The sequence below is a fragment of the Chiloscyllium plagiosum genome, chromosome 6 (assembly GCF_004010195.1).
Source record: "Chiloscyllium plagiosum isolate BGI_BamShark_2017 chromosome 6, ASM401019v2, whole genome shotgun sequence".
NCBI classification, from domain to species: Eukaryota; Metazoa; Chordata; class Chondrichthyes; order Orectolobiformes; family Hemiscylliidae; genus Chiloscyllium; species Chiloscyllium plagiosum.
This window is the reverse complement of record NC_057715.1, coordinates 97,945,587-97,972,587: the sequence shown is the minus strand read 5'-3', so window position 1 is coordinate 97,972,587 and position 27,001 is coordinate 97,945,587. Positions and strand designations below refer to the sequence as shown.

At 40.6% G+C, this 27,001-nt stretch overlaps 1 protein-coding gene across 5 annotated transcripts in view; it reads right to left on the bottom strand.

The window, feature by feature from the left end:
* Positions 1–25,858, bottom strand: part of LOC122550866 (testis-specific gene 10 protein-like) — a 134,476-nt gene extending 108,618 nt beyond the window's left edge. For 3 of the 5 annotated variants that reach the window (XM_043692219.1, XM_043692221.1, XM_043692220.1), the window contains exons 1-3: positions 25,772–25,856; positions 15,897–16,022; positions 7,118–7,333 (exon numbers count right to left, since the gene is read on the bottom strand). In XM_043692219.1, the coding sequence (XP_043548154.1) occupies positions 7,118–7,333; positions 15,897–16,022; positions 25,772–25,825 (396 nt within the window). In that variant the 5' untranslated portion in view covers positions 25,826–25,856. Of the gene's footprint in view, positions 1–7,117; positions 7,334–15,896; positions 16,023–25,771 lie in introns of all 5 variants that reach the window. The other 2 variants (XM_043692223.1, XM_043692222.1) reach the window with 2 other exon arrangements.
* Positions 25,859–27,001: the final 1,143 nt, after the last annotated feature.

Genomic DNA, 27,001 nt, shown 5'->3' with positions numbered 1-27,001 from the left:
TTTGGTTTAATTAGCAGAGGGATTCACCACTGTGCCCATAACAAGACCAACACAATGCTCTTTGATTGCTGAAGGCTCCTTTTATGGTTCAATACCTTTAAAATTATGAAGAAAATCTGGGCAAAGCATCTGCTAAACTGCATACAAGCATTCTTTACTGACATCACCCCAGGCCTCCACAATGTCATCAATAGCATTCTTAATGTTAAAACTCTTCCAAAATTGAAGAACACTGTCCTCATTGTTCCCCTCTGTAGCTGCAATCAGCTTCCTGAACGTGCATCTTAAACTTTAAAAGCTGCTATTGCACCCTCATCCGTGGGTTGAGTGATAGAGGTTGTGTTTAGAAATAGAATTAGCACTTTGTTTTCAGAAAGCTCACCAATGGTGGGAGGATGGCTTGGTAGTGTCCAAAATAAGGAGAATCGTGAAACCCAAATCTTTTCTACTGCGACAATTTCTAAAAGTATCCTCAAAAACATCAATACATTCAGAAAAAAAATTTGCCCTGTCATCCAACCTCTTTTGCTGATGTGAAGTAAACACCTAGAATGGACGTAAGATAACCGGGGATGGAATCATTTAAGAGCCAATAAGCAGTTAGCATTTTAAAAAACCATTCCCCGATTCACCAATCACATTACACCCAAATAGTATTGTTTATAACATGCATTATAGAAGAACAACCTGTACTTTGTCTTTCCAACTTAGTTTAAATTGGAAACTTTCTAGGCACTTTCCAGATTTGAAAGTTGATAGAATTTAAATGACTTGCAACTTTGCACAATGTACAGCAAACAACAGATAGCTACAAGACAGCATACCAAAGCCGGATCAACTTCTGCATCAAGTTTACAAGGTCAGCAAATGGCGAAGAGCCCACTTACAAGATCGCTGATGAACCCAATCCACGGTGTGACCTAAAAGAAATTCCCAAAACTTATTGAGCAGTGAAAATTGACTTGCTGTAGAAAATATTGGAGAACCCATTAGCAAGTTTCTCAACTTGCAGGAGAAAGGTGAATTAATTTAGACTGTTTCAGCTCAAAAGTGAATCTGGGCATAGGATGGAACTTTAGGAAGAAAATAAAATCTGTTGGTGCTGATTCAAAGATCATCGACTACATCTGTGGGAAGTCACCCAACTCCAGCTCCTTGAAAACCGAGTTAGGGAACTGGAGCTGGAGCTGGATGAACTGCAGAGCATTCGGGATGCTGAGGGGGAAATTGAGAGGATGTACAGGAAGGTGGTCACTCCCCAGACATAGGATGAAGACAGCTGGGTTACTGTCAGGGGGAGGAAAGGGAACTGGCGATTAGAGCAGGGATCTCCTGTGGCTGTTCCCCTCAGCAATAAGTATACCATTTTGGATACTGCTGGTGGGGACAGCCTACCAGGGAAAAGCCATAGTTGTCAGGTCTCTGGCACTGAGGCTCAAAAGGGAAGTGGGGGGAAATAGAAAAGCGCTAGTGGTAGGGGACTCAATAGTTAGACAGATTGACAGGAGGTTTTGTGGTCAGGAATGGGACTCCTGGAAGGTATGTTGCCTCCCTGGTGCCAGGGTCCGGGATGTCGCCGATCGGGTTTACAAGATTCTGAAGGGGGAGGGTGAGCAGCCAGAAATCATGGTACATATTGGCATCAATGACATAGCCAGAAAAGGAATTGAGGATCTGAAAAGTGACTACAGAGAGTTAGGTTGGAAGCTGAAGAGCAGGACGAGTAGAGTAGTGATCTCAGATTTGCTACCGGTGCCACGAGATAGTGAGATGAGGAAGAGTCAGCGAATGCAGCTTAACACGTGGCTGGTGCAGGAGGGAGGGCCTCAGATACCTAGACCATTGGGATACCTTCTGGGGACCTGTACATGAAGGACGGGTTGCACCTGAACTGGAGGGGTACAAATGTCCTGGGTGGGAGATTTGCAAGTGCGATTCGGGAGGGTTTAAACTAGTTTGGCAGTGGGGTGGGAATCGCAGCCACATGTCTGAGGGGGTCAGTTGCAGACAGCCCAGTAACAAGATATATTGAATCTATCAGGAAGGTTTCTCACACGATGAAACATAGGGATCGGTTAAAGTATGTCTGCTTTAATGCAAGGAGTGTCCAGAATAAGAGTGACGAACTTAGAGCATGGATCAGTACTTGGGGCTACTGAGTCAGTATGGGTGGAAGTTAGGAATAGCACCACCTAATAGGAGTAGAGAAATTGAAGATCTCATAGGCAGGCAGATTCTGGAAAAGTGTGAAAGTAGCAGGGTTGTTGTTATGGGTGATTTCAACTTTCCCAATACCGACTGGAACCTCCTCAGTGCAGATGGTTTGGATGGAGCCGTTTTTGTCAAGTGTGTGCAGGAGGGTTTACTTCTCAGTACTTAGACAGACGGACGAGGGGAGAGGCCATTTTGGATTTGATGCTCGGCAACAAGCCGACAGGTGGCAGATCTCGCAGTGGGAGAGCACTTTGGTGAAAGTGATCACAACTGCCTCACATTTAGCATAGGAGAAAGTGAGGTCTGCAGATGCTGGAGATCAAAGTTGAAACTTTATTGCTGGAACAGCACAGCAGGTCAGGCAGCATCCAGGGAACAGGAGATTCGACGTTTCGGGCACAGGCCCTTCTTCAGGAATGAGCAGAGAGTGTTCAGCAGGAGAAGATAAAAGGTAGGGAGGAGGGACTTGGAGGAGGGGAGTTGGAAATGTCTTCTTCTTGACCTCTCCGCCTCCACCCTACTCCGACCTATCACCCTCACCTTGACCTCTTTCCACCTATCACATTTCCAACGCCCCTCCTCCAAGTCCCTCCTCCCTACCTTTTATCTTCTCCTGCTGAACACTCTCTGCTCATTCCTGAAGAAGGGCCTGTGCCCGAAACGTCGAATCTCCTGTTCCCTGGATGCTGCCTGACCTGCTGTGCTGTTCCAGCAATAAAGTTTCAACTCACATTTAGCATAGCCTTGGAGAGTGATAGGAGCAGTTACCGAGGGAAGATATTTAATTGGGGAAAAGGTAATTATGACGCTATCAGGCAGGAGTTGGGAAGTACAGACTGGGAGCAATTGTTCCACAGAAAGGGCACAGCAGACATGTGGAGACTATTTAAGGAGCAGTTGGTGTGAGTGATGCACAAATTTGTTCCTCTGAGACAGGTAAGCAGGATAAGATTAAGGAACCTTGGATAATGAGAACAGAGGAACTTCTCGTCAAAAGGAAGAAGGCAGCTTACGTAAGGTGGAGAAAGCAAGGATCTAGCACAGCTTTAGAGGATTACAGGCTTGCTAGAAAGGAGTTCAGAAATGGACTGAGGAGAGCCAGGAGGGGGCATGAAAAAGGCTTGGCAAGATGTATTTGAGAGAACCCAAAGGCATTTTACTTATATGTGAGGAATAAGAGAATGCTCAGGGAGAAGGTAGGGCCGATCAGGGATAGCGGAGGGAACTTGTGCGTGGAATCTGAGCAGATAGGGGAAGCCCTAAATGAGATTTTTGCTTCGGTTTTCACCAAGAAAAGATACAGTCTTGACCAGGTGAAGATTGATGAAATTGATGTGCTAAAATTTTGGAAAACATTAAGATTGATAAGTCGGCAGGGCCAGACCAGATTTATCCTAGGCTGCTCCGGGAAGCGAGAAAGGAGATTGCTCAGCCGCTGGCAAGGATATTTGCCTCCTCACTCTCCACTGGAGTCGTACCAGAGGATTGGAAGGAGGCGAATGTTGTTCCACTTTTCAAGGGGAATAGGGAAGTCCCTGGCAATTACAGACCAGTCAGTCTTACGTCTGTGGTCAGCAAAGTTGTGGAAAGAATTCTGAGGGCTAGGATTTATGACTAGTTAGCAAAGCATAGTGTGATTAAAGGCAGTCATCAGCATGGCTTTGTGGGGGGCAGGTCATGCCTCACAAATCTTACCGAGTTCTTTGAGGTGTCATGACAGGTCAACGACGGTAGAGCAGTGGATGTGGTGTATATGGATTTCAGCAAGGCACTTGATAGGGGACCCTATAGTAGGCTCATTCATAAAGTCAGGAAGTATGGTTTACAGGGAGATTTGGCTATCTGGATTCAGAATTGGCTGGCTGACAGAAGGCAAAGAGTGGTTGTAGGTGGAAAATATTCTGCCTGGAGGACAGTGTTGAGTGGGGTCCCGCAGGGCTCTGGTCTTGGGCCTCTGCTCTTTGTAGTTTTTATCGATGACTTGGATGAAGAGGTTGAGGGGTGGGTTAGTAAATGTGCAGATGACACAAAGGTTGGAGGTGTCGTCGATAGTATAGAGGGCTACTGCAAGCTGCAGCGCAACATAGACAGGATGCAGAGCTGGGCTGAGAAATGGCAGATGGAGTTCAACCTGGATAAAGTGATGCATTTTGGAAGGTCGAACTCGAATGCTGAATATAGGATTAAAGACATGATTCTTGGCAGAGTGGAGGAACAGAGGGATGTGGGTGTGCAAGTACACAGATCCCTCGAAGTTGCCACCCAAGTGGATAGGGTTGTTAAGAAAGCGTATGGCAATGTGGCTTTCATTAACAGGGGTATCGAGTTTAAGAGCTGCGAGGTTTTGCTGTATCTCTACAAGTCCCTGGTGAGACCACACTTGGAATATCATGTCCAGTTCTGGTTGCCCTATTATAGGAAAGATACAGAGGCTTTGGAGAGGGTGCAAAGAAGGTTTACCAGGATGCTGCCTGGACTGGAGGGTTTGCCGTATGAAGAAAGGTTGAATAAGCTCAGACTTTTCTCTCTGGAGAGGAGGAAGAGAGGAGACCTGATCAAGGTATACATGATAATGAGAGGAATAGATAGAGTCAATAGCCAGAGACTTTTCCCCAGGGCAGGATTGACTGGTACGAGTCATCATAGTTTGAAGCTATTAGGAGGAAGGTATAAATGAGACATCAGACATAGGTTCTTTACACAGAGTTGTGAATGCATTGCCAGTTGAGGTGGTGGAAGTGAAGTTATTGGGGACATTTAAGCAAATGCTGGACATGCACATGGATAGCAGTGAGTTGAGGGGTGCGTAGGTTAAGTTATTATATTTTACATTAGGATCAAGTCTCAGCACAACATCAAGGGTCTGTTCTGTGCTGTACTTTTCTATGTTCTATTAGGATCTTTTCACATTAGAAAGATGTACAGGATAGAATATCTTTGACATCCTTATTATGGGAAGAACTATCTGAATCATCTACAGAGGAAACTTTAATGCATTACATTTACCATTGTTACGGAGTCAAAAAGAGTGCATGTCACTAAGATAAAATGCTTTTCTGAGTGGAGATATTTTGACAGCATGTGTCTGATGAGCCGACGGTTGCATAGATTGCTGAGAATTGATAATACGCAACCATTGGCTTGGGATTGCGTTTTGATGTTATGGCCACCGGATTTGAATTTAACCAATTAATTTAAATTATGCCCAGGATACCAAAAACCAATTGAATTTAAATTACGTTGTATTGACATCAAACCAATGAGTGGATACAAGTCTTGCCAGTATAAAAGGAATGGTATTTTGAAAATTTAGTCAGAGCTAACTACCATCCAAAGAGATAAACATCTCGCTCTCAAAAGAAATCTCCAAGAAGGCACCCTCTATTTAAAAAAGGTACCAAGGCATTTGATAGCTAAAAATACTCGCATTAAAAAAAGTAAAGCAGTGGCCCAGGGAGGAGACAGCAGAATCGGAAGGCTGGAATAAAGATAACATAACGACTATAGTCTTTGAGAGATCAAGTTAACTTAATGTTTAGAAATTGTTATTGGAGCAGCATTTTAATGAGTTGGGTTTAGATAGTGATCAGGGAAAGGGAACTTTGGTTTGTTAAGTTTTTTTTAATATTCACTGTTAGAGTTAGGAAAATATGTTGTTAGTTTTTTCTTTATAAACTGTGGAAATGAGGGGTTTTCTTTCACTCAGTGAGAGAGGAGCTTTTCTGGGGTGTAATGAAAATGCCAAATTCAGCAAATAATGCAATAGGTGACTAGAAGTGTGCAACAGGACTATAGTGACATCATTTAACTGGTAGCCCTTCTTAAGGGCAACTTCAAAAGAAGCCAGTAACATTGAATGTCAAGGCAACAGTAACCTTTTCCATTATAGGCAGAAATACTTTAGTCTTTCTTGAGTTATGGATGTTTGACTGAGTCTATGATAAAGTTCCAAAATAGCACCTCCAGTGAAGCATAAGGAACAAAGATGAAGCCCCTCAGATATAACCAAGACACTAGTGTACTGGATTCCTCATCTTCTCATTTTCAGCAGGGGAGAATTCCCAAACAAAAATAGAGATTGCTGATGAAGAATCACCAGACTCTAAATATTGGCTCTTTTCTTCCCAAAAGGCACTGTCAGACCTGCTGAGTTTCTCCAACAATTTCTATTTTTGTTTCAGATTTCCAGCATCTGCAGTTCATTTTATTAAAAGAATTGCCATCTATGCAAAGGACAAGATTGTTGCAGGAGCAGAAAAAACAAACAACTAGACTGGAAAAAAATACTTTCCATCAGCAAAATTGCAAATATCATTATGAATCCCAACTGGGATTCATAAGGAAATCAGCTTATTGTTGCTCCCTGTTGCTGCTGCAATGTAATCAATGATATTGCATTTGAAGAGCAAACATCAGAAAATATGAGAGAGTAATCCTGCAATGATTATATCTTTATTCCATTAAAGAGGTTCATGCAGTCTAGTAGCATGAACTTTCAGCTCAATCCAGTTGTCAATATAATAAAATCTGAATCCATTCTGATTTAGTGTCAGAAGTGCACTTGTGCCACAACCAAAAATCTTTTCAAATATTAATTTAAACATTTACAGCCATACATGTTATTGTTGCGCTGAACTTAAGAATGCAAAAAGATTCAAGATTTTTAAAAATCAACATCTATAACATTGTGTATGAATAAAAAAAGTGTTCATATCAGGATTACAGCTATATCCACTTTGCTATTGGTTGCTAATTTAATATTTATTGCTATACAATTTCTAAATGAAGAGACAGGATTTCCAAATTTTGAATTGAGCCATAATTATACTCCACAGTCACAATGATTTTTTTTTGTAATAAAAAGCTTTAAAACAACATCTTATGTGGATAAATTCTAACCCACCTCAGCTACTTTTATTTCATTACATGCAACAGAGAGTGCTAATTCCTTATCCTTTTCAAGTTTCTCAGCTAATCGATCGATATCATTAAGTTCCTTTGAGAGCTTATGGTTTTTGTTGGTCAACTTCTTCACTTGGTCAGACACATCATCTTTACTCTGTAACAAGCCATGGATGTGTCTCTCCAAAGTACAATTGGTCTTCTCCAGCTGCTCAATCTGAAAACAGAAAGTTACTTCTTGTTTATCATGAATTACGTGTCCCCACCTCCAAAATAAATACATGACACTATACAATGCAACAATTTACTGGTTATAGAAGTTTGTAGTACTTGAGATAGAGTCCATTGACCCATCCTCAGAACAGATGCTGCGAGACCTGAGTTTTTCCAGCAATTTGTTTTGTTTCCGATTTCCACATCTAGTTCTCTTGTTTTCATTTTGTAGTACCTTTGACTTCTATCCACTGCAGATTCACTCATACTTGTCCAAGCAGAGTAAGGCTATAGACCATAGAATAATGCAGCACACAAGGCATATCAAGTCTATGCTAACTCTTTCAAAGAGCAATTCAGTTAGTCCCCCTCCCTCAAATCCCTGCATTCTCTTTATCCTTCAACTATTTTTCAAATTCTTCTTTGAAGAGGTTATGGACCAGATCAAACCCCCCTCAAAAATTTGAAAACAGCCTAGACTCTAACTCTTCCTTATTTTAAAGGTAAGTTCCAGGCAGTGTGTTCAAGATGTAATTCAAATGGTCAATCTACCAGTCTTGAAACAAAGCATGATTTGGAGACACCAGTGTTGGACTGGGGTGTACAAAGTTAAAAATCACAACACCAGGTTATAGACCAACAGGTTTAATTGGAAGCACACTAGCTTTCGGAGCGACGCTTCTTCATCACCTGATGAAGGAGCGTCACTCCGAAAGCTAGTGTGCTTCCAATTAAACCTGTTGGTCTATAACCTGGTGTTGTGTGATTTTTAACCTTTGAAAACTATAGCTATGTCTCTCCTGGCATACACGAGTAATACTTACCCTCGCAAGTAAACTTCATTAATGAAATAAGAAATATGCAATCAATGCACGATTACCCTGACTTACGTTTTCTGATATTTGCTCAAGTGCAATATTATTGATACATTGTAATAGCAAATGGGAGCAGCAATAAGCTGATATCCTTCTCTTCCCAATTGGGATTTATAATGATGTTTACAATTTTTCTGTTTGAAAGTTTATTTATCCAGTTTAGAAATCTGTCACTTTTTTCTCAACCAACTTGATCAGGTTGTACATTCTCTGGCAGCTTTTTTCTTCCACTGTGCTTTCCTTTACCACTTCTACAAAACTCAATGGCTTATCCTGTTTCCCCACATCCATCTTAGAAGTTTTTTTTCTAAACTGTTTTTTCTTAACACTGACTTCTTGTGACCTACTTTATTACAGTGAAAACACCTAAGCTTTTTACTTCTTTCCCCCTTCGGTTTCCTTTGCCCTGTGGTAAACCATCTTCAACATGATCTCCTTTTCCTTTACAACCTTAGGATTTTTCTTTACCCGGTTTCTATCCCTTAAAAGATTGAAATTAATGTCCAAAGCCAAACTTTGATTTATTAAAAAATTCAATCATCTGCCACTTACGTTGCTAATTTTGCAGACTTAAGTTTGACTTTGAATTAAAGTGATAATAATTGTCCTATTCCCAACTACAAAAAAATCCAATGGCAATTTCAGAGGCAAATCAGCATGTACCCAAGTATTTTATGATGAGATCATTTAAAAAGATGTCAGTTAAGTTGAACTTACTGAAATACAAAATTGAGGAGCCTTGACATGGTAGATGCTGAAAAAATGTTTCCAGTCATGGGGAAACTGAAAACAAAGGGGCACCAATTTAAAAATAAGGCATCTTCCACTTAGAGACAAAAGATGCAGAAAATTTCTGAGAATCTTATATAATTAATGGTAGTGTTGTAGAACACAGACATCTAGCAGTTCAGGTACCTCATTTTTTGAAATTTGTACCACAGGTAGACAGGGTAGTTAAGGTATTTAGCGCACTTGTCTTCATTGGCCATTGCATTGAGTAAAAGAGTTGGATGTCATGTTGAGGTTGTACAAGATATTGGTGAAGCCTCTTTTGGAGTATGTGTGCAGTTCTAGTTGCCCTGTTATAGGACAGGTATTATTAAACTGGGCAGTATGCAGAAAAGATTTACCAGAATGTTGCTGGGAATGGAGGTTTTGAGATATGAAAACAGACTGGAAAGGCTGGGGCTTTTCTCATTGGAGCGTAGGAAGCAGAGGGGTGAAGTTACAGAGATTCATAAAATCATGAGGGACGTAGATAAGGTGAATGACAACGGTCTTTTTCCTAGGATGGAGTTCAAATCTAGGGGGCATATTTTTAAGATGAGAGGGGAAAGATTAAAAAAGGATTGTGGAGCAACATTTTATTTTCTTAAAGCACAATGGGTCACATGTGGAATGAATTGCCAGAGAAAATGGTGGAGCTAAAATATTTAAGACATTTGGATAAGCTCATGAATAGGAAAGGTTTGCAGGGATATCGGTTAAGCACAGGCAGGTAAGATTAGTTTAATTTGGGAATAGGTTCAGCACAGTTCAGTTGGGACTGAAGTATCTGTGACCATGCTGTATGACTATGCTCTTCCATGTGTTGTCACTACTTCAGGAGGTGAAATTTTCAACTCCTCCAAATTAATTGTCTAAGAGCACCACATGTTTGATCTATTTTCAATGCCCTTAAACACCAATCAAAATTACTTTGTTTGACACTTTCAAACTCAATGTTTGACCAGGTTCCCTCCCGAGATTCCAAAAAATGTTGGCTTCTGGTATAGTTCATATGCTTTAGATTGCATTTTTCACTTCATCATACTCCCCAGACACCATCTCTAATAGTGGTGCAAATACCTCACTAACTTTCCTACCAACTTTGTTTGGATAGCCACGTGGTCACTGGCCATTTCATTTGTTTAGCCACTTCTTCAGGTGAAATGGAAAGACTTCTACATTCTTCTTGCCAAACTTAAGCAACACTTGGACATCCCCACCAGGCTTTTGGCTACAATGGGATCGCTCTCCACCACTGTCCTCACACTACTCCTACTTTTCATCTGTACTTCTGCAATTTAAGTCTGTTTTGAGTTTTCAGTTCTAACCTCAAGTTCAAAGGCTCTTTCTCCCTTTCTTCTATTAGGGCCTTCCTTTCCTTTTTTACAATTTAAAGCAGAGGAAGCAGTAATTCAGACTGTTTCAATTCCTTTTTGTGTTCAAGCTGCTTCATTTGCAATTGAAGTTTAGCCATTTATGATCATTTCAATTGTAATTGGCAATTGTAAATGCTGCACGATTGCCACAATTATTTCCCCTTTCCTCACAGACACAGGGAACTCCAACTCCAGCTTGTTTGCAAATTCCAAGAGCTTGACCTTGCTCACTTTCTATTAAGGTCCTGAAGTGACTTCTTCTACCCCCCCAAAACAACTTTTACTACATAAGGCACACCCGATTTAAACCAACAATGCAAGAGCCAAAATAAAAAACATTAGCAATCACCGCTCACTGCCTTAGAGTCGAATAATGTTAAACCTAACCTGGATTTGGATCTCAACAAGAGCCCCAAATTTGTTATGGATCAGACCAAATCCCCCTCAAAATATGTAAATAGCCTAATCCAACTGGTCAAACTTCCAGTCTTGAAGTAAAACATTTTCCTCTGTTTTATTTAAACTTTAGTATACGAATAAAGAATTCGAATAACTTTATTATTGGCAAACTTAACAGATTATTTAGCTACTAAACAGTGATTATTCCAATATAGTAATGTCCCATAAACAAAGGTAAATGCAGTAAAATAGATTGTCTCACATGCAATTCTAGCAGCAGGAAGAGAAACCTCAGCTTTTAGCTGTGACAGAAAAAAAAAAGGCTTCCATATCCAGCTTCATGCCCCAGCAGCAACTGCTGCTGAAGGCTAAAACTGAAAATCTTGGTTTTATGGGAGCTTGACCCCACCTATTCAGGCTGCTCCTACTGTTCTGACTTATTTTTTAAAAATCTAAGACCTCACAAGTGGTTTACTTTATTAGCTTAGGGGAAGACTGCCTGGCACTTCTGTCCTAACTTTTCCTCATTTTAAAAAAGCCCAAATACACCACCTTAAAGCCAAAGTATTTTCACAAAGAAAACTACTGAACCTGTTTGCATTACCACAGAGGGGAAACCTGAAATTCCAAACTGATATTGTTTAAAAGATTGATTTTTCTTATGGCAAGAGAACTAGAAGTGGCAGTCACCTTAACTTGTGTCCTCTGGTTAATGGTCTGACAGTATTGGAAAAAATAGAGAATATATGAAAACAATACGATGGTGGAATTTTCCCAGCATGTGGAAAACTTGAGCAATGGCAATACGGTTAGGAACACACAGCTAGAATAAAAAACGGATTGTCCATATCAAGAGAAGAGTTCAATTTTATGCCCAAGGTTTTAATCATTAGATGAGAATCCTACAAGTGGGCATATATTTGCATGATTTACTCTCATTATTACCTAACCTCAAATGGTTTACAAGTAAGTTGCTATCTTCCCAGGTATCTGAGACAGCACTCCAATTTCCAATTTGGAAGTCAGACTGTTGTCTTGGTGGCTGCAGTTAGTCAGTGTCTTCTCCAGGCATCACCTTGGCTATTATCCCCCAGCATCTTAGGCATGTTCCTTTGCAGGGGCTGCACCACTTCAATGAATAACTGAGCCTGCAACACCTTTTCTGGAGTGCTAACCATCTTATCTTCCATCTCCACCCAAAACACAATGAAAATGAAACACAGCTGTCTGTACATCCTCAGTAGGCGGAGTAAGTTTTCTTTGCCTGAAGAAATGGACAATTCACAAATGCACTCTAAAGGTCTTGTAGGCTATAGAAGGGTATGAACTGCATTCCTCACACTGAACTGTAAGTATTTCACAACATGCTCTTATGTTGCTTTTCTTCAATCATGTGGAGAATGGGGGAAACAAGGCAGTGATCCTTTTGCACTTAATCTCCTACAGTATGTGTAAGATATGATTTGTTACAATGCATCTGAATAAGGTCTAGTATGTCAAACGTCGTAACAACCTATGGCTCTCCTGGTCAGAGGTCTCCATGACCCACTGTATCAAAGACTACTGCAAACTGTCATTGATGTGCTGCAACTGCTGACTGCTCAGAGCACTAAAGAGCTGTTTTAGTTTTAATAGTCCCCACTCAGCTCATTGGAACCATTATTAATGGATCCAGGTACAGGAGGGGGTTATCATTGCTCTGGCAAAAACACAACGGAGGTGCACAGGAAATTGAGGAGGAATAAAGATTTCTGCAAACCCAGGCTATCAGCAACCTCTACCATCTGCTGAGCAGCCTCCAAATGAAACCTTTGGAACAAAAAGAGTCCCCTCAGGACATGGAGGTGGTATAGGAGGCTCAGACTTTCATCTTCAATGTCATGTCCCAATGAGTGCTCAGTAAACATGTCCCAGGACATATAACAACTGTCAACTGCTGGAGAATTCCAGTTTCAGAATACGGCAGAATATACAGTCTTGAGAATTCCACTTCAATAATGGGAAAGGGTTTTGTTCTGTTCAGTCAATGTCTAGGCATATGTGATCAGAAGACCCATATCTTAAAAGTCTGCACCAAGTACACCGGAAGCTGCCATGATGCTGATAAACTTCTGGAGGAACCTAAGTTAAGGGATGGATGCCTCAAAAATAAAGCCCGAGAGGCGATGACTGTACTTTCCAACCACATCTGACGATTCCTTTAATTAAACCTCTGACTAAGGCAAAACACAGATATAATGCAGCCCATTTTGCCATCAGGGCCACAAGGATCCACAGCTGGGCTATAGGTTGCCAGTCAGCCTTGGGGGCTGGGCAGATATTCGGAGTGTTTGCAGCTACACAGCCCATGGATTGTGTGCATTCTTGCTGTACATAAGCTCACCCTCCTGAGCTTGAACATCTGCAGTGTTGAGGGTTACCAGAAGGGTGGAGATAGAGGGAGGAGAGTTCTGGGGGACTTGTATGTGGTTCCTCCACCCAGTGGATAACTGCCGGTACAACCCTGCATCCTTGAGAGGAAGGAACAGCTGGAGACAGGGCAAGGTTCCTCATCCAGTTACCCTGCTGATGCTGACCACCAATGGCTACTGCACTGGTGTGAAGGTCTGCATACATCTCCAGCTGTCAGTGAACATTCTGCTGGACATAGCAGCCCACCAATAACCTGCCCATACAGGTAGCTAGATGGACACATGCCAGAACCAGCACAGAACAGATAGCATTGGTAGATTGCTTCAATTCTCTCCAACAAAATGGTTTCCTGCATTTTAACTAAATTAAAAATGGCCAATATCACAGCACTCCCTCCTTCCCTGCACTGAACAAATGCCTAGTCTCTGGCAGTCCTGAGTGCCGGAGACCTACATTATTTCTTCCTTGGCAAGCTGCAGAGATGCACCAGAAATGTGCTCATTAGAAAACTTTATCAAGATTAGACTCTTGAATGTGTCATCCGACGTGAAATCATCTGAGCTGAAGGGTGCAGAAGACAGCCATGCAATTGCACCCTCTGAGCGAAGAGGTTTCTTCCTCTCAGGTGAAGTAGAAACTGTTTGCTGGAGGGGCAGTTCCCTTGCAAAAAGATGATAAGAGGAAGCTGCTGATACCTACATGCATTTGAGCAATTGGATTAGAAGCTTGTTTGTGTTAAGTATGCATTCAAAGTGGTGGCAATAGAAGATCTCTGCAGCACATCACAATAAATCTTTGATGGTGAAACATGAATGTCTCTGCATCCCCACGTGACTGGTCTAGAATTCAAAGATTCAACCATGAGGAGAGGAGAAAAATGTCACCCACCTCACCACTTGTCTTGCATGTTTCAGCCCCACTGTGGCCTTGAATAGAAAGGGGCACTGAGTGAGACAACTGGCTGGTACAGCTGTGACCATTGATGCAGGTGGTACAACTGCAACAATGTTTCAACTGAATAAGAAGGAAACACAAAGAAGGGCAAGTTGTTGGGTTGGGGAGATCACCTTCCTTCATTTGCTGTCAGCCACGTTATGTATGTAATTGTGCGACTGATAATGGTATTAATGAGGTGACCAGCTTAAAACTTGAGAAAACTCACTAAGGTTCATAGAGAAAAACACTATGAAATTCCCATTTAGCCAAAGTTTGAGAATATTCAGCACTATCAAAGCAAGGGAGACATAATGACTATTCCAAGAACTATAAAATTAGCGAGAAAAGAGAACTTGATGAAATTAGAAAATCACTCAAAAAATGGTACTGAGCAAACAGAGTTGCAAGCAGACAGGTCCCAGATCCAGGGGAACAAAGTTGTGGAATTTTACAGCCTGTGCCAACTCTTTGAAATAGCTATTCTTTAGTCACACCCTCATACTTTTCTCTCTCCATAGCTCAGCATTGTTTTCCTTTAAGTAAACATACAAAATCCCTTTGTAAAAGTTACGGTTAAATCTGCATTTGAAATCGAAACTCCGTGAGAAAAAAAAAATTTTCATTGCCCCACTAGTGCTTTTGCCAGCAAACTTAAATTTGTATTTTTTGGGTTATCAATGTTCCTGCTGTTGGACATAGGAGGACTTTACTCACTGGCTTGGGAGAAACTAAGAGCTTTGAACTCTTTATCAAATCTCATTAAATCTTTTCTGCTGTATAGGAAAAAACAGGATGAAACAATGTAACCATGTCCAGAATGATTTACCACTGTTGTTAAGTAACAATACACATATCAAATACCAGTCAACATGGACATATACAAACCTAATTAGACAACAGTATTTTTATAGTGTGGAGGGATGAGGATTGTATTTGCCACTGCTAAATTTCACCTGTTTACAGTAAGATCCTGTTCCACCATTTAATTAGATCATGGGATATTAATTTCATTTACTCCCCTTTGGGCTATAATTACTCAAACGATAACCTAATTGATCACAATTTTAAAAACTCCAGTTGTCCAAGCAGGTATAACGTTTTGAAGACCAAAGTTATAACTTTAAAAATTAGATTCTGCTTTTCCAAACGTGTGGAAATAGCTTTTAAGTATCACTCAATTGAATCATTTTATTATTTTAAACACCTTACCTAGTTTCCCTTTTCAAGATAGAAGGTTAATACAACACTGGTTAACCAGCCCGAAATAACTGAAGGCGTAGCCTCTTGACAGATTTTCCCTCTCTCCCACATACTAGGTCAACTTTTCTCTAATTAGTTGTACCCATGATTAAATGCTAACTAGAGTTTTGATGGTTTTGGGGCAAACTTTCCTGTCACCCCTTTGTACTTTGAGCATTGTATTCAATCAAATTACGATCACTCATTGCCAGAGGCTATTTCACTATTGGAATAGTGATAACCCCCATCTCCTTAAATAGTAATTAATCCAAAAAACCTGCATCATTTTTGATTCTTTAATGTGCCATTCTTGAAAACTGCCTCAAATGCATTCAATTAACTTGGAAGACAAGTTCATTCTACCAATTTGTTTCTTCCAATCTTTAATAAAACTGGAAGTGCTCAAAATTATTCCATATTTTAAGTTAAAAATATAAACACACAAGCTTTGTCCAGAGGAAATTGAAAACCATATTTATAGGGTGCTTAAGTGAGTTTTCATTTCATACAATATTTTCATTGACATTTATATTTAAAAAGTTATGAGAAGTTCTCAGAGCACCTGATAATTTAGTTGAAGGTTACGATCTCGTCCACTTTTATTTCTATCTTTAACTCCTGTGAATTCAAGGGCTGCCTCAGATGAAACGTTGAGACTCAGGTGGTCTCTCCCCTTTCCTGCACTTTCCTGTAGGTGAGAGGGGGTGGGGTGGGGTGGGGGAAGAGAAAACTTGTTAGCCTAAAAAACTTAATATAATTGTAAATAAAGTTGTTGTAAGAACAAGGTCTTCATTTGCTTTTAAAGCTTTAAGACTGTTACAGCACTTCAACAGCACCCACCAAACTCACGATTTCTATCACTGAAAAAGAACAAGGAAGAACAAGGGCAAGATATATACAGGAACACCACAATCTGAAAGTTCCCCTCCAACACACTCACTATATTCCCAGGTGGAATTAAATCACCGTTTCTTCTGTCACTGGGATCAAAATCCCAGAACTCACATCCTAACAGCACTGAATTTGTACCTACAACCATCATGAATTGCAGTATTTCCAGAAGGCAGTTGAAGGGCAATTAAAATTGGACAATATCTGCTGGCCTAGCCACAAGCTGTGAAAGAATGAAAAAAGGATTGATAACTTTATTTACAATTATATTACGTTTTTAGGCTAACTGGTTTTCTCTTCCCCCTTCTTCTCACCTACAGCAGGTTAGTCAAGCACATTTCCATTTCATAATTCTATGCAGATTCTCTTAATCAATCCTCCTTTTTCTATGTGACTACTAATTCTATAGCAAATAATTGTTTCTAGAAGCCTCTCCATCACCAAAATTAAACTGATTGGCCTATAATTGCCCTTACAAGCTTTCTTGAAGATAGCCATAACTTTGCAATTCTCATCTGCCTTCTCCCTAAATCTACAAAAAGATGGAAAGATGATCAATGCACCTAAAATTTCCACTCCCTCCATTAAACATGTTTGGATGCATCTCATCTGGTCCTGGTACCTTGTCAATTTGGACTACAACAGTCGATCCCACACTTATCAATTTTGAACATATTAGTTCCTCCTCGATCACTGGCCCAAGTATATCTCCCACACTGGTAAAGACAGATGCAAATACTGTGCAATCCTCATTTCATATCCCTCATATACCAAATGCAGATGTTTTACCCCAAAACTAAAATCAATAGCCTTCTTGCTTAAATTTTCTAATCTGATTTATAATATGACAACATTTAAAGTAAAAAAAAAGGTAATGTTACATCAATCGCCCACCCTGCCTGCCAATAATTGAGTTTAAAATTCTAGTTCAAAATATCAAGACTTCCTCCTTTAATAACACATGGTCCTTAAATTATAATAGGCAGAATCTGCTGATATCAGAAGAGTTCAAACGACTGATTGTTCTGACAAGGAGATTTGCTTTTTAGTCCAATAGTTCGGTTTTCCAGCTTCTTTTTTTAAAAAAAGTGTCAGAGTTTGAACTTGTGAAAGGTGCATTATATTCAAAATCATTTTTGAAAGTTAGGTCTTAAAATAAAGGCAGAGTTCTCTTTCACAAAAAAAAAGTTATTCTGGAACAATGATCTAAACATATCATTGCTAAGAAGAAAAATGACTTCAGCCAGAGCCTAGCATAGCACTCTAAGAAGTGTTGATGGATAAGTTGTTTATGACAGGCAAAATAACAGAATAAACCCATCAGTTTTATTTTCAGTTCAGTATAGAATTCCCCCCTCCCCTCCCCACGGGTAGGATTCAATTCAGGGGAACCGGTTACTTCAGCAAATGTGTTTTTTAGTCTGTGGAATTTCCAAGATAGGAGAGGTTTCAGTTATTCAACTGAGAACATCTTAGGACCTCAGAATTTGCTCCAAGTACAAGATGCTGAAAGGAGTCCATCGAGTATAACATTTAAAATGTTAAGACAGAAGCATTACATCAAAACAAAGTTTCAACCAGTATGTTAAAATCTTTTTGAACTATATTCTATACCTAAATTGCTTGTTTTTCTTAATCTAAAACCTGCTTTATGAACACGTGCCATCTTGAGTGCAACATACTACACTAACTCCCACACCAATTGACTACAACAGTTAGACATGTGATCCATCAAGCCAGATTTGATTCTTGGTTCTGACTTATCCAGTCAATGCACAGAGGGATGGTGTAGACAAGAGGCTGAATGGCTTCTTTCTGCATCATAACAATTCAGTGATAGATCGTTCAAATGCCTATTTTTACTTCTAGTTATTATCATAAAACCTTACATAAGTGCTTGCCTCACAAATACTTGTGCTATTGTTTACATACTAATTTAGACAAATTAAGCATCCCATATGCACTTTGCATAAACATGTTATTTTTGGGCAGTATAATCCATTTCTCCTGTAGTTTTCCACCATTACCTTTCTTCCTACACCATGCACTTTCAACAGCTAAGTGGACAATCAACAACATCAAACCTTCCTGGTCAGCAGATGTCTAAGGATCATATAATTATGAACAAACACCAAAAATGAATTCACCAAGGCTCCTTGGAAAGTATCTTCCAACTCCACAACTGCTAACACCCAGAAGGACAAGGACAACAGATACATGTGAACACATCACCTGAAAGTTCCTACCCAAGCCAGACTTCATGACTTGGAAATAGTTCACCATTCCTTTACTATCATTGGTTCAAAATCATGGAATTTTCTCTCTCATAACCCTGTAGCTGTATGGACATCAAGCGTGGAGTCAACGAGATAATGGTATTATCAATAGACTAGTAACATTGAGATCAAAGTTACAGGTTCAAATCCCATCACAGCAATAAAAATCTGAAATTAAAAAAAAAGAGAGTCTAATGATGACCACGAGCTTATAAACAGTGACCACGATTGTCAGAAAACTTAATCTGGTTCAGTAAGGTCCTGAGCGAAGGAAATCTGTCAACCTTACCTGGACTTGTCTACACATGACCCCAGACCCACGATAATACGGTTGACTCTTAACTATCCTAGCAAACAACAATTGTATCAACCACTAAAGTCTCAAAACAAAAAAAAGGAAACAACGGAAGAGAACAGGAGTTGCGGCGTTTTTTTGTGGATTTTTTATCGTTATTATACAGAAGCAGAAAATTTTATTTCACATTTTTTAGAACTTTTATAGTGCAGAAAAATGCTGAGACATCTTCCTTTCCTGACGCTTTGTGGGAGAGGCCTCCACATGTTTGTTGAGTGTCAATCTGGAAAGGGCTTTCTTCTCTGTTGGAAATTCTTATAGTTCAAAACAATATATACTCAAATAAAGTATGTGAGGAAGAAAGTGTTTTACACAACTTGAGGGAGAGGCCTGTTGACGTGTTTGCTCAACAGCACTGAAGGAGGACTTGAGGGTGCATTTTTTTGGCTTCTGAAGGTTTAATGAACTGCCAGAGGAAGTGGTGGATACAGTTACAATTACAACATTTAAAAGACATTTGAATAGGAACGGTTTTGGAGGGTTATGAGCCAAACGCAGGCAAATGGGACTAGTTTAGTTTGGGAACATGGTCAGCATAGACGAGTTGGAGCAAATGTCTTTTTCCATGTTGTATGACTCTATGAAACTAGATAGTCCATTTGGCATCAATTATGGCAAATAGAGTCCTGCTGATCCTGCAAGTCATCCTTACTAATATCTGGGGTTATTGCCAAAATTGGGATAGGCATCTTAGACTAATCAAGCACCAGCCCAATTGTTACAGTCAGGGTCATACTTCACAGACCAAGTCCCAGACATCAATATCACCAACTCTGGATATGATCTGTCCCAGCAGATTGGCATACAGTCAAGTGAAAGCCGCCCTGGGAGTCTTCTACATTGACTCTGGACCAAATGAAGTCTCATGACACCAGGTCAAACATCAGCAAGGAAACCCAATTACTTAATAGCACTTGTCACTGGCTGGTGAATCAGTGCTCCTCTATGTTAAATACCACTTGGAGGAAGTGCTGAGGCTGGTAAGGGCACATAATGTACTTTGGGGGGTGGGGGGGGGGGGGGGTCTTCAACATCCGCTACCAGTGACTCAACAGAACTCTACCAATCGAGCTGATCAAATCTTAAGAATATTACAGTATCTAGGCTTGAGCTGAAAAGTGGCAAGTAAAATTTGTGCCACACAAATGCCAGGCAATAATTATCTCCAACAAGAGAATCTAACTATTGTCCCTTGACAGTCAATGGACCTACTATCACTGAAATAAATCCTCACTATCAACATCCTTGCGGTTACCATGGACCAAAAGCTAAACTGCACCAGTCACATAAATACAGTGACTACAAGAGCAGGTCAAAGACTAGGAGTTTTGCAGTGTCTAACTTACCTCCAGAGTCCTCAAAGCCTGTTCATTGTCTGGCTACATGCAGATCCAAGACTCAAGCAGCATCCAGGACAAAGCAATCCACTGAATTGATATTACATCCACAAACATCACTTCACTGTACCATTAACACTCAGTAGCAGCGTGCACAAACTACGAGATGCACTGCAGAAATCTACCAAAGTTCCTTCAACAGCACTATCCAAAACCACAACCATTTCCATCCAGAAGAAACAGGGACAACAGATATATAGGAACACCATTATCTGCAAGTTCTCCTCCAAGCCACGCAGCTTCCTGATTTGGAAACATAATCACTGTTCCTTCTATGTCGTTTGGTTAAAATCCTATCATTCCTCCCATAACAGCATTGTGGGTATACCTACAACAAATGTACTGCAGCGACTCAAGGAGACAGCTCACAACCACTTTCTCAGGAGCAATCAGGATACTGTAATAAATGCTGGTCCAGCCAGTGACATCCACATCCTACGAACATACAAATAAGGAACTAGAGTAAGTCGGTTAAGCCCTTTGAGCTTGTTCTGCCATTCAATAAGAGAATGGCTGATCCAATTCTAATCTCAACTCTATAATTCCTGCGTGTCCCCAATAATCTTTCACCTTCATAATCAAGAATCTATCTTCCTTGCCCTAAAGATATTTAAAGATTCTTCATTCACTCCCTTTTGAGGAAAGGGTATCCAAAGACACTACTCTCAGATTAAAATATTCTGTTTTAAATGGGTACCCTCTTATTTTTAAACTATGACCCTTACATCTACAGTAAGTGTAAAATTAAAATGGACTGCAACAGTTCAACACAGCTACTCACTACCACCTCTAAAGGAAAGTAGGAATGGGCAAAACTGGTCCAGCAAAAGTCACAACCCCGAATTAGTTGAGAAAACAGTTACAGGTCTTCATTTAACATCTCTATGCAATAGCACAATATGAAAAATTCAGTGCTGGCTCAAACCATTTTTGCAGTCAGATTAGATTAGATTACTTGTAGTGTGGAAACAGGCCCTTTGGCCCAACAAGTCCACACTGACCCTCCAAAGAGCAATCCACCCAGACCTATTCCCCTACACTTACCCCCTCACCGAAGACTACAGGCAATTTAGCATGGCCAATTCATCTAACCTGCACATCTTTGGACTGTAGGAGGAAACCGGAGCACCTGGAGAAAGTCCACGCAGACACAGGGAGAACGTGCAAACTCCACATAGACAGTTGCCTGAGGCAGGAATTGAACCCGGGTCTCTGACGCTGTGAGGTAGCAGTGCTAACCACTCCTAAGTTTGGATTTAACTGACTGGGAAAGGCAAACAAGCACCTGTCAAGAAAAAAAAGTGAATTTCTGGAGTGCGCCTGAGAGTTTCTGACAGCAATATGTCCTGGATACAACAAAGGGACAAGAAATATTGGATATAGTAATGAATAATAAGCCAGACTTAATTAGTAACTTGATTCTGCATGCATATTTATCAAATAGCAATCATAACATGATTATAATGTATGAAAGCGAAAAGAATGAACCAGCCAGTAGAATTTTACATTCATGTAAAACTGACTTTCATTAAATGAAACAGACTGTTCACATTAGACTGTGAAAATCTGCTAATGGGTAAAGAACAGTGGAGGATGGGTAAAGAAATATTTAATGCAAGACAGAAAGCCAGTTGATACCCCAGAGAGGGTAAAGCTCCACTTCACAAAAAAGAAGCCAAGGACATCTGAAGAGATAAGGGACAGTGTAAAACTAAAAGATAGTTTACAAGATGTTTAAAAAAAAAGACCTTGCCAAATGTGAAGATAAAGACCAGCAAAGGGCCACAAAGCAGCTTATACAAGCTACTAAAAGGGATTATGAAAGGAAACTTGCAAGGGGCATCAAAAATCAATAAAATGAACTTTAATAGTTATATGAATGGGAAGGTGGTCTGTAGCAATGTTGGTCTACTAAAGAATTAGAGCTGAAAATGTGTTGCTGGAAAAGCGCAGCAGGTCAGGCAGCATCCAAGGAGCAGGAAAATCGATGTTTCGGGCATGAGCCCTTCTTCAGGGCTCCTGCCCGAACCGTCGATTCTCCTGCTCCTTGGATGCTGCCTGACCTCTTGCGCTTTTCCAGCAACACATTTTCAGCTCTGATCTCCAGCATCTGCAGTCCTCACTTTCTCCCACTAAAGAATTAACTGGGGTTACTGCCAATGACTATGGAGAAATGGCAGACATGTTGAATAATTACTTAGCCTCAGTATTTAGAGCAGAAAAGGAGGACAGGTTTGCCAGAGGTGCTGAGGAAATTAGTAGTGGATCAGAGACAGAAAATAAATGCAAAAAGTATTAGTAAAACATCAATAATGAGGAAATTAATGCAATTAAAAAAGGGACTAATCCACAGAACTTGACAGATTATAATTAGCAAAGTCTCAAATGGAATCAGAGTTCTTGAAGATTCAGGAGTCAGCCTTCTGGATTGGAAAATTGCACATCACTGCTGTTTAAGAAGGATGAAAGATGTGATGGAGAAATTGTTGGGAGGCTATAACCAAGGATAAGGTAACTGAACAGCCCAAAGTTTTTCAATTAATTTGGCATAGGCAGCATGAATTTGTGACCAGTGGTCATGCTTGATAAACTGCATTAATTTTTTGAAAGAAGTGACTGTGGACTATGGGGACTTCCAAAAGGCATTTGATAAAATCCCATGTATGAGATTGCTAAGTAAGGAAGAAGCCCACAGGATTGTGGGCAAAATTACTGACTTAGCGGGGAAATTGGTTGAGTGACACGCAACAAGAAGTAGGAATAATGGGGAGGTACTCAAACTGGCAGGATGTTACGAGTGGCGTTCCACAAGGAACAGTGTTAGGGCCTCAGTTGTTCACATTGTTTATTAACAACTTGGATAATCACCTAACATCATATTGAAATTTGCTGTTGACGAAGTAAGGCAACATTGTATAGTGTAAGTTATAAATTACAAAAGGATGCAGATTGACAATTACAGGCTAACTGCTCTGTAACTCCCTGACTTTCCTATTTCACCCTTCTTTCAAAAAAAAGAGTGGGCAAAACTGGGCAGATGGATTTTCAATATAACTAAGTAGGAGGACCAAAATCAGGATAGATCAGGATACTTTTAACATGGTATGAAGTTAAACACAGCGGATATCCAGAGTCTTCAGGTTCAGATGCATAGATCTTGAACATGGAATGGACAGGTGCAGAAAACAATCAAGGTTCCTTATAGAAGGCTAGTCTTTATACCTAGAGAACTGGAGTATAAAAAATGCAGAAGTTATGCAGCAGCAGTGGTTAGATCCCAGAGTAGTAAAAATAGATTCGGGGTGCCATGTATTAGGAAGGATACATTAGCCCTGGAGGGAGCAGAACATAGGTTTAGAATAATGATACCTAGACTTAGAGTTAAATTAGGAGAGATTATACAACTTATTTGAAGTAATTTATTGTTGTCACATGCACCAAATTACAGTGAAAAGTGTTGTTTTCCATGCTATACAGACAGATAGTACCATACAACATGCATCGGGGGAAGAGTGAGAGCGAACAAACAACTTACCACCACTCCTCAGCACACACAGCTTTTAAAATTATTTTGATTTCAGTTTGGGCCAAAATGCTTTCAATAAAAATCTAAACAACATAAACAGCATGCTCAGGTTGTAAGTTTGCTCGCTGAGCTGGAAGATTTGTTATCAGACATTTCATCACCATGCTAAGTAACATCAGTGAACTTCTGTTGAAGCACTGGTGTACTGTCCCACTTTGTGGGTGTCTTGGTCTATTGTGACGGGTAACATCACTTCTGGTTCTTTTTCCGAGAGGTTGGTAAATGGGGTCAAAATTGATAGGTTTGTTGATGGAGTTCCAATTTGAATGCCAGATCTCTATGAATTCCCATGCGTGTCTTTGTTTACCCTGTCCCAGTCGAACAGGTGTCCCTCATTGTCTGTGTCTAAGGATAATGGTGATAGTTGGTCATGTCTTTTGGTAGCTAGTTAGACTGGGACAATACAGGAACAGACTGGACTGGAACAGACTAAACAAAGACATGCATGGGAATTCCTAGGGACCTGGCATTCAAATTGGAACTCCATTAACAAACACATCAATTTGGACCCATTTACCAAATTCTCAGAAAAAGAATCAGAAGTGATGTCACCAACCACAATAGACTAAGACAAATAGAAAGTGGGACAGTACACCAGCGCTTCAACAGAGGCTCACTGATGATGTAACCTAGCAGAGTAACAAACAAATCTTCCAGCTCAGCGAGCAAACTTACAACCTGAACCACAACTTGAGCTACAAATCATCACAAAAATCACAACAGCATGATAAATTGGGAGAGAAAAGCTAAACCATGACAATTAATATCCAAAGTTCAGAGTCGCAGAGACAACCTCAGCATCCAATGAACTGTCATTCAAGATGATATCTTGCATATATTAACTGATTTAAAAATTATAGAAATCAAGCACTACAGGTTCACCACCATTAGCTTTCTTCTTTCCAGGATATTAAATGGTGCTAACCAGGCGGCACGGTGGCACACTGGTTAGCACTGCTGCCTCACAGCGCCAGAGACACGGGTTCAATTCCCGCCGCAGGCGACTGATTGTGTGGAGTTTGCACATTCTCCCCGTGTCTGCGTGGGTTTCCTCCATGTGCTCCGGTTTCCTCCCACAGTCCAAAGATGTGCAGGTCAGGTGAATTGGCCATGCTAAATTGCCCGTAGTGTTAGGTCATGGGTAAATGTAGGGGTATGGGTGGGTTGCGCTTCGGCGGGTCGGTGTGGACTTGTTGGGCCAAAGGGCCTGTTTCCACACTGTAAGTAATCTAATCTAAACTGCCATAGTGGGATTTGAATTTAGATGGATTTCAAATCCAGCAAAATAACCCCTAGAATTACTTTTGCATCTTTTGGCATCCAAATGTGTACATTTTCTCCTAATCTGTAACTAAAACTTCTTTAAACAGGTTTAACAATGCCTCTTTGCTTTAGCATGTCTGAATCACAGTACCTTATATGTTAGGATACTTTACACGTTTAAATTTACATAAAAGGTGCATTTTAATTACATTGAAAATTCAGTTAGTTAACCAGATAAATTCATTAGGATCGCCATTTAAAACAGTGAATAAGGATAAAAAAAAACCTACTGCTTGACACTGGAGAAACAACCAGAGGGGTAAGCGGTTGCTATAGCAACCAGTTGCTTTTATGATTGCACAGCATCAGTTGAAACAAACTTTGTTAAGAGACTTTTTATAAAAATAAGTTGGCTAATTTCTTGAGACACGGAGGGGGGGGGGGGGGCGTGTGGCTATTAACAAGTATAGAACAATTCTATTTTCGGAGACTGTTTTTTGAAAAAAAGAGAACTCTTGCAGAGGCGAATTGCTTTTTTTTAAAAAAAATCATTTTAAAACCAGCCCCCTGCGTAAAGCACTTTTTTTCGTTGATTCGAAGCAATAAAAGTATTCACGTAGTAGTGAATTCGCATAGCCTTGTTTAGTTCCTCCCCACATACAGTTTTACCTTGAAGTCAGAAGCTGCCCAACTCCATCTGCGCGTTGGCAACACTGAAGACATGCTGGTGGGAGAGCGGTGAGACTTGGCCCTGTCTCCTCCAGAGTGGGAGTGTTATTTGGTAGTGTGGCACCCGGGGCTTTCTTAATATATTTTAACCAATCCACCCCTTCCTACTGTTGTATATAATACATATATTTAAAGTCCCTGGTTATTTCCAGGAAATATTAAAACAAAACCCACCCCACCTCAAGGTGACATCCTCTCGCTGTTGTCACACGTACCTGAGTCTGCGTAGCATTATGACATCAAGGAGTGAAGATGGAGAGAAACATCAAGATCAGGAGACACGCAAAATGTTATAAAACTATTATTACACACAAACTAGTTTGCGCGAGCACATGAGGAACTTTAACACATAAGATCTTCGCTGTCCATACCGAGCCAGCAATGGGGTTACGGGGGTGGGTGGGGGGAGAGGGTACGTACTTTAAACAGAGATCGGTCATTTAAAATTTATAGCAGCACACACCTCGAGCCTCCCTTTCACAGGTACAAGCCTGTCAACGCTCGGGTAAAGCAACAACTCCTGAGGGATGGAGAAAAGAAACTTACCCGTGGCACCTCTGCCTACAGCAATCCCGCTTCTTACGGTGGTGTGTACGGGGGGGAGGTTATGTGGAAAGGGGCGGGGACAGACGAATAACCAATCAGCGTCGCGTACTGGCAGCCGTTGTCGAGTCGATCTAACCAATCAACGATATTCGTCTGCCGCCGTTCTAACCAATCATCGATATTTGCCGCCCGCAGCAGCCTGGCCGTTCTAACCAATCACAATCTTGTCTGATGGTTAGTGTGTAAGGGGGAGAATGAAGGGTAAAATCGCGCGCTTTTGGTGTGGCGGGGGTCGGGAGACAGTTGAAGCTTCTAGCGGTTTCGGCTATTTTCTTTCTTTTGTTTGCCTTCTTCCTAATCCAACCTCTTCTTGGGGTCTTCCTTCGAGTCCGTGCTTTTTGCAACTTTTTTTTTCTCGGCCGTTTGAATCGAAATTGTAATTGCAAACTATAACAACAAAAGGACACGGCCGTTAGCTACGCCTACTAGCGGCACGGTCGCATAGTAACGCCGCGTGCTTAACAACAGACAAACAATGTAGGTTAGAGGTCATTCATGGCGTCGCCCCCTCAGTGTAAGTCAAGCCCTGTTTCTGATTAATGTCTGACACTGAATTGATAATGT